At 45.9% G+C, this 8,942-nt stretch overlaps 1 protein-coding gene across 1 annotated transcript in view; it reads right to left on the bottom strand.

Moving 5' to 3' along the window:
- The window catches only part of LOC308149120 (teneurin-3-like), a gene marked incomplete at its 5' end in the record, with an annotated part of 143,922 nt that extends 135,799 nt beyond the window's left edge, over window positions 1–8,123 (bottom strand). The window contains 4 exon segments of the mRNA XM_080520782.1: window positions 533–814; window positions 3,812–3,885; window positions 5,166–5,286; window positions 8,024–8,123. Coding sequence (XP_080376908.1) covers window positions 533–814; window positions 3,812–3,885; window positions 5,166–5,286; window positions 8,024–8,123 — 577 coding nt within the window.
- Between the last annotated feature and the right edge of the window lie 819 nt (window positions 8,124–8,942).

Genomic DNA, 8,942 nt, shown 5'->3' with positions numbered 1-8,942 from the left:
GTACTATACTGTGTTTGTAATACACTGTACTGTACTATACTGTACTGTACTATACTGTGTTATAATACACTGTACTGTACTGTACTATACTGTGTTGTTATACACTGTACTGTACTATACTGTACTATACTGTGTTATAATACACTGTACTGTACTATACTGTACTATACCATACCTTAGTATACCATACTATATTATACTGTACTATAATATACTGCACTACACTGTACTTCACTATACTGTAGAATACTGTGTTATAATATACAAATGTTTGAGGATGTGGAACAAATTATATAATGTCTTTTGTGTACTATTTACAATTATTCACAGCTGAGGAGTGAGACACAACAATATAACAACACCGGGGGGGCTCCAGGGTGCAGGCCCCAGGAGGGCACCCCAGAGGGGGTGGGGCTCCAGGGTGCAGGCCCCAGGAGGGCACCCCAGAGGGGGTGGTCGGGGGGGGACTCCAGGGTGCAGGCCCCAGGAGGGCACCCCAGAGGGGGTGGGGGTGGGGGGGGTGGGGTCCTACCGTTGTCGCTGTCAGACTTGTTGTCGTGCTCGGTGTCGGTCAGCGTCAGGGCGGAGTTGGAGCGGCTGGACAGACAGGAGCTCCTCCCGGACGCCTTGCCCAGCCCGCCGCCCCCCCACAGCCGCATGGCGGGGTCCGGGGACACCTGCCCCTCCGGGTCCAGCTCCGGGGCCCCCCCCACCGGGAAGCCGCGGGGCGGGAGCCCCATGTCAGTGCAGAAGGCCAGGTGGCGGCGGGGGGGCGGCTCGCACACCCCCAACTGACGGAGGCTGAAATGCTGGCCTAGGATGGAGGGGGGGGGGGGGGGGGGGGGGGGTTATTATCATATACATCTATAGTGCCTTTAGGTCATACTACAGTATCATTGCTTTCTGTGTGTGTGTGTGTGTGTGTGTGTGTGTGTGTGTGTGTGTGTGTGTGTGTGTGTGTGTGTGCACGAGAGGGTCATTTGTGTTGCTATGTTAATATATTGTATTACAATAGAATAGAAATAGTTTATTGATCCCAAAAGTAAATGTATATTTATATATTTGATGAAATGACTGAAATAAATAAATAGATAGATAGATAGATGGAGAGATGGAGAGATGGAGAGATGGATAGATGGATAGATGGATAGATGGATGGATAGATAGATAGAAAATAGATCATGTAAGCCGAATATGAAAAAAGTTTAATTTAAAATGATCGATTAGAGGACACAGATGAATTATTTAACAGAAGTCTGATCAATTCTCAACAGGAACGTCACTGATTTTGCACAAATAATACAATTTGTATGACACAATATAGATTATCGATCATTCATACATATTAATGCATGTCAGATTACTTTGAATCAATAAACTTGTTAAAATGCCAATATGAGAGAAGAGGAAAACATGATTTATCCTCATTTATATTCTAAAATACATGACAATTTCATGTAATTTCTAAAACAAGTAAAATAATTTCAAGAGATAAAAATAAGCACATTTAACAGACTTGATGTAACGACAATAGATAAGCTCTTTTAATATAGTTTCGATTCAAATAACAGACAAAACACCTTCACTTCAAATCAATATCTAAACTGGAAATAATCTAAACCTGCCGTCTGATTTTTTAATAAAATCACGAATGACATGTCATCAAAAGACACCAAAATACCCAAATTAAAGATATTTTCTGGAACTAATTACAGTTTAATCCTCAAAAATAAATGTTTCTTCACAGCCAAACCCAACAATATTCTTTAAATCTGCTTTTGAACATTTAAACATTTTAAAATATCATATTTAAACCCTTGATGAAATGAGTTTTTTAATGCACACTGAACAGAAAATGAATAATTGGATTACTGGTCAATTATTTCTGCTCGTGAGAAATTGACTGTATTTTCCAGTTTAATTCGCAGTGAGACTATAATGATAAAATGATTGAAATACTAAATACAGAGTTTTACACACTGTGGTTTTAACAAAATATGAGAGAATCATCTGCAATTTTCAAAATCTCAAAGAAGAATTTTTTTTAATTAATATTTCAACAATAAAATATAAGAATAAGACATGAAGTGTTCAGACTCTTCAAATTCAAATTCAAATTTCAAACATGTTATATATTCACATATAATCATATTTCTTTTATTGAATCAGTTTATAACAAACTGTTCTGTCTGTTGTTTCCATGAATTTTACTGGCAGTGTGAAGGATCTTTCAGCTTTGATGTGAGTTTTACCTTTATAAAGTGAAATATACTTGTTTTAAAAAATACCTTCAACTGAAAATGAGCACAGATTGCATTTCAACAATATAATAATAAATATGTAAAATCTTCACATCACTTTTTTTATTTGAATTTTTAACTTGCTTTAAAGACCTTCATTATTATTATTAATAATAAATATAACTAAATTTACAATTAAAATTCCCTCCTTTTAATGATGTAAACTAAACCAGCTTGAGTGAAAAACAGAAATAGAAAAGCAGCGTGTAAAATAACACTTCACTTAAACACAACGTGAGGGATGAAGGCAGTAAAGTGTTTAGATGATGTGTAAAACGCAGGTCATGTGACTAGTTAATCTCATGAATCCTAAAATAAAGAGTTCTTCTCTGAGGAAACAGACGATTTCTAATAACGGAGTTTTGTCCAAAACGAGGACTGGAGTTTCACAAACTGCTGCTTTAATATCTGAAACATGCAACCTGGGAACATGTTTCATGAGCACATTACAAATTCATGATGCTTTCATTAAATTTAAACGGCCATCATGAGCAAGTGTTTGACGTGGAGGAGGAGGACACGGCGTGGAGGAGGAGGAGGACACGGCGTGGAGGAGGAGGAGGACACGGCGTGGAGGAGGAGGGACGCCAAGACAAACAGATGATCAGCCGGATCTGCCCATGAGCCTCTCCATCTTTAATCGGCTGCCGAAAAGGAAATTATAAAAGCTTTCTATAATTAATGGCACAACAAGAGATAACAAGTGCTGCTGTTCAATTAAAAGTTATATTAATTTTAAATGAGCTCCAATTAGGGCGGCGGTGAAAACGAAGGCGATAAGATGATCGAGTAATTATGGTTTTTTCTTCCATTGCTTTAATATTGACGCTGCGTTAATTGGAGCCGGAGAACAATAGAGGCACACCGAGCTCCAGCTCCTCCTCCAGCTCCTCCTCCAGCTCCTCCTCCAGCTCCTCCTCCAGCTCCTCCTCCAGCTCCTCCTCCAGCTCCTCCACAACAACCGTGGACCACTGGAGGGCCTCCGTCAGGCCGCCGCCTCCGTCAGCCTGCACCATGGACCACGAGAGGGTGAATCATGAGGATGAAGGTCGACACACTGGACCATGAGAGGGTGAATCATGAGGATGAAGGCCGACACACTGGACCATGAGAGGGTGAATCATGAGGATGAAGGTCGACACACTGGACCATGAGAGGGTGAATCATGAGGATGAAGGTCGACACACTGGACCACGAGAGGGTGAATCATGAGGATGAAGGTCGACACACTGGACCATGAGAGGGTGAATCATGAGGATGAAGGCCGACACACTGGACCATGAGAGGGTGAATCATGAGGATTGAACATTGAAGTGTGTGTGTGTGTAGCTTTTAAAGTTTTAACAGTTAATGAAAATGTTATTGCACTTTATTGTAATTTGCCCTAAAATCATTCCTTCATCACCTTCCTGCCCAACGCTCCTCACATTGAGGTGTGTGTGTGTGTGTGTGTGTGTGTGTGTGTGTGTGTGTGTGTGTGTGTGTGTGTGTGTGTGTGTGCAGAGCCTCACCGTGCCGGCTGTAGTGGTCCTGGTCTCGGTGAACCATGTCCTTGTGGCCTTTGCTCGCCGTCCCGTACAGCAGCCTGTCAGGAGCACAGCAGAGTTTGTTCTTCACTGCTGGACTACAGTCTGGTCTGGCTCTGTGTGTGGCTGCTTACATAACCCAACATAGCCCAACATAACCCTCATATAACCCTACATAACCCAACATAGCCCAACGTAACCCTCATATAACCCAACATAGCCCAACATAACCCTCATATAACCCAACATAACCCAACATAGCCCAACGTAGCCCAACATAACCCTCATATAACCCAACATAACCCAACATAACCCTCATATAACCCAACATAACCCAACATAGCCCAACGTAACCCTCATATAACCCAACATAGCCCAACATAACCCTCATATAACCCAACATAACCCAACATAGCCCAACGTAGCCCAACATAACCCAACATAGCCCAACATAACCCTCATATAACCCAACATAGCCCAACGTAGCCCAACATAACCCTCGTATAACCCAACATAACCCAACATAGCCCAACGTAGCCCAACATAGCCCAACATAACCCAACATAGACCAACATAACCCTCATATGACTCAACATAGCCCAACGTAACCCTCATATAGCCCAACATAACCCAACATAACCCTCATATAGCCCAACATAACCCAACATAGCCCAACATAACCCTCATATAACCCAACATAGCCCAACATAACCCTCATATAACCCAACATAGCCCAACATAACCCTCACATAGCCCAACATAACCCTCATATAACCCAACATAACCCTCATATAGCCCAACATAACCCAACATAGCCCAACATAACCCTCATATAGCCCAACATAACCCAACATAGCCCAACATAACCCTCATATAGCCCAACATAACCCAACATAGTCCAACATAACCCTCATATAGCCCAACATAACCCAACATAGCCCAACATAACCCTCATATAACCCAACATAACCCAACATAGCCCAACATAACCCTCACATAGCCCAACATAACCCTCATATAACCCAACATAACCCTCACATAGCCCAACATAACCCTCACATAGCCCAACATAACCCTCACATAGCCCAACATAACCCAACATAGCCCAACATAACCCTCATATAACCCAACATAGCCCAACATAGCCCAACATAACCCAACATAGCCCAACATAACCCTCACATAGCCCAACATAACCCTCACATAGCCCAACATAACCCTCACATAGCCCAACATAACCCTCACATAGCCCAACATAACCCAACACATCACTGCCCCACATGTTTGGTGATTTTTAATGTGTTTGTGACGGTTGTAGTGAAAGTGTGTCCTGAGAGACCTGGTCTGGTCCTGGTGCTGGTCGAAGGCCTTCAGGGTCTCACTGGAGGAGTAGGACTTCTGGGTGGGGACCCGCAGTCCCTGAGAGACAATCCCACAGTCCTCACTGTCCCCCGAGGAACCTGACGGACACACAAACACTGACATTGTCAATCATTACAGTTCAGTTGTACACTATTCCTGTGAAACATGAGCTTGTCTGTCAGCGTCGTGTGTTTCAGAGTGACGGGAGGAAGATGCTCTAAAGTCCAGATGTGAGGGCGTCTTGAATGGAATAAACCAATGAGAACAAATCAGCATGATGCCTGAGAGAAACTGAGACCTTGTCCACCAGTTCCTCCTCAGCCTCACTCCACTACCAGCTACTGTCCTGGTACTGTCCTGGTACTGTCCTGGTTCTGTCCTGGTACCGTCCTGGTACCGTCCTGGTTCTGTCCTGTGTACTGTCCTGGTTCTGTCCTGGTACTGCCCTGGTACTGTCCTGTGTACTGTCCTGGTACCGTCCTGGTACTGTCCTGGTGCTGTCCTGGTTCTGTCCTGTGCACTGTCCTGGTACCATCCTGGTTCTGTCCTGTGTACCGTCCTGGTACCGTCCTGGTACCGTCCTGGTACTGTCCTGGTACCGTCCTAGTACCGTCCTGGTACCGTCCTGGTACCGTCCTGGTACCGTCCTGGTACCGTCCTGGTTCTGTCCTGTGTACTGTCCTGTGTACTGTCCTGGTACTGTCCTGTGTACTGTCCTGGTACCGTCCTGGTACTGTCCTGGTACCGTCCTGGTACCGTCCTGGTACCGTCCTGGTACTGTCCTGGTACCGTCCTGGTACCGTCCTGGTACTGTCCTGGTACCGTCCTGGTACCGTCCTGGTACCGTCCTGGTACTGTCCTGGTACCGTCCTGGTACTGTCCTGGTACTGTCCTGGTACTGTCCTGGTACCGTCCTGGTACTGTCCTGGTACCGTCCTGGTACTCCACTTGTGCTGCCTGCTATGACATGTTGTGTGGAAATATGGGGAAATACAAATAAAACTAACTTGGATCCAATAATCAAATTGCAGAAAAGAGAGATTAGAACCATGAAGAGAGCAAGATTCATATAATCCTCCATATCACAATTCCTGGTACTAAATACTTAAACACAAGAGAAAAGAGGTTCCATGTGATGAATGATCCACAATATTCTTTCTTCTTGTTTGCTGTTTTGCAACTGGAACAGAAGTAAAACTCCCTAAACTCCAAATGCAGCAGTAGAGCCTTGATGCAGTCTGACCCGGGACCAGGTCCTGGTACTTGATGACTCTGGTTCTCCAGCCAGTCTCCAAACCCCCGTTTGAGTCCGAGTGGATCCTGAGCCTGAAGGAACGCTCCGGATGGTTCCACGAGCCTGCAGACTTGGAACATTTCCAGAGAATCCTCTCTCCGTGGCTCCAGGTCAGAGCAGGAAGGGAAGCTGCACTGATGGCCTCCAGATGTTTGCTCCTGCTGGAATCCCACCGGCCGGCGGCGGGGGGGGGGGGGATCAGCAGTCCGGCTGGAGGCCGCAACCAGAGAAGGAAGGGGGTCCTCCCACATGTGGACCACATTGATGAGAGCCCATGATTTAGTGGTGGAGGACCAGCAGGACGAGTCTCACCTTCCTCATCTGGTCTCAACCCCCCTGCTGCCCGACAAGCTCCGCCTCCTCATCTGGTCTCAACCCCCCTGCTGCCCGACAAGCTCCGCCTCCTCATCTGGTCTCAACCCCCCTGCTGCCCGACAAGCTCCGCCTCCTCATCTGGTCTAAACCCCCCTGCTGCCCGACAAGCTCCGCCTCCTCATCTGGTCTCAACCCCCCTGCTGCCCAACAAGCTCCGCCTCCTCATCTGGTCTCAACCCCCCTGCTGCCCAACAAGCTCTGCCTCCTCATCTGGTCTCAACCCCCCTGCTGCCCAACAAGCTCCGCCTCCTCATCTGGTCTCAACCCCCCTGCTGCCCGACAAGCTCCGCCTCCTCATCTGGTCTCAACCCCCCTGCTGCCCGACAAGCTCCGCCTCCTGGACATCTTTCCTCTCCGCTGCGATAAAGCCTGAGGCAAGAATCACCCGGGACCCCCCCCCCCCCCCTCTCTCTCTCTCTCTCTCTCTCTCTCTCTCACCATCCATGTGACATTACAGATGTGACTGAAACATCCTGGTGAAAGATTAAAAAGGAACAAGATGTTTGAAGGAAATGTGGAGTTTGTTTGTTTTGCATGTCAACAACAACAATAAAGGGGGGGGGGGGGGTGTTGTTTACACTGTGTTACTGGTCCGGCTGCACCAAAGCTCCTCCTCTGAAGTGAATCATGTCTTTACAACCGAAGGAACGTTTGGAAACTGAAGATCATCAGTGAGGTGGAAAAGGTTCAGACCTTCCTGCTGCAAGTGGAAGAAAGGATGAAGGTCAGTCATGGAGGAGAACAGGTTCAGTAGATCCACTATGGAGGAGAACAGGTTCAGTAGATCCACTAGGTTCAGTAGATCCACTATGGAGGAGAACAGGTTCAGTAGATCCACTAGGTTCAGTAGATCTACTAGGTTCAGTAGATCCGCTATGGAGGAGAACAGGTTCAGTAGATCCACTAGGTTCAGTAGATCCACTATGGAGGAGAACAGGTTCAGTAGATCCACTAGGTTCAGTAGATCCACTAGGTTCAGTAGATCCACTATGGAGGTGAACACATGAACAGCTCAGCAGGGGGGAGTTCTTACAACCAGTCACTGACTCATGGAACGACGAGGGTTGGAGTGAGGAGGAGAGAGAAGAAAGAATGACTGACTGACTGACTGACTGACTGACTGACTGACTGACTGACTGACTGACTGACTGAATGAAGCGTCTCACCAGCGTACGCTCCCTCTCGGTCCTTCCTCTTGTTCAGTGAGCAGTACGGACGTCGCTCTTTCACTTCCATCATGCTTCTGCTTGTTCTGCTGGTGAACATGAAGGCATGCTGCTGTGCAGCTGCACACACACACACACACACACACACACACACACAGACAGACAGACAGACAGACAGACAGACAGACAGACAGACAGACAGACAGACAGACAGACAGACAGACAGACAGACAGACAGACAGACAGACAGAGGGACACAGACAGATGGAGAGAGAGACAGAGAGAGAAGAAGGTCAGGGGTCAAAACAAGTTTCAGGTCACTTTGTTCAAACGACAATCAGTTTGAGTTTAATATTAAATCATCAAAGAAGCGGAACATTTTAAATGGTTCAACCACAGAAGAAGCAGCTTTATAAATGAACATACAATCTATGGAGTGTTTTTGTGGGATTCAGAGTTTCAGTTCGTTAAAAAAAGACACACTGAGCGCGACAGAACCATGACGGGTTCTGTAAAACAACTGCAGGTCATTTCACAATACAAAGTTTGTTTCTTAACAATCACACACACACAGTCACCAGATATGACAAAGAAATTAAAAGTCACAACATGAATCCCAGTTAAACAGTTTGACTAAAATATGAAGTATAATAAACTACAACATAACCCATATTCAGTTTAACCAATCAGAACGCTGCGATTCCGCTTCAAAACAGGCTTGAAAAGAAGAGTGACAACATATCGTCCATAGGACCAAGCCATAGATCTATAGAACTAGAACTACTGACGAGCAGCAGGAGGAGCAGAGCCATAGACCTATAGAACTAGAACTACTGACGAGCAGCAGGAGGAGCAGAGCCATAGATCTATAGAACTAGAACTACTGACGAGCAGCAGGAGGAGCAGAGCCATAGACCTA

The sequence above is a fragment of the Blennius ocellaris genome (genome assembly GCF_963422515.1).
Source record: "Blennius ocellaris genome assembly, chromosome: 3".
NCBI classification, from domain to species: domain Eukaryota; kingdom Metazoa; phylum Chordata; class Actinopteri; order Blenniiformes; family Blenniidae; genus Blennius; species Blennius ocellaris.
The sequence above is the reverse complement of the archived record's forward strand: the minus strand, read 5'-3'. Positions and strand labels throughout refer to the sequence as shown.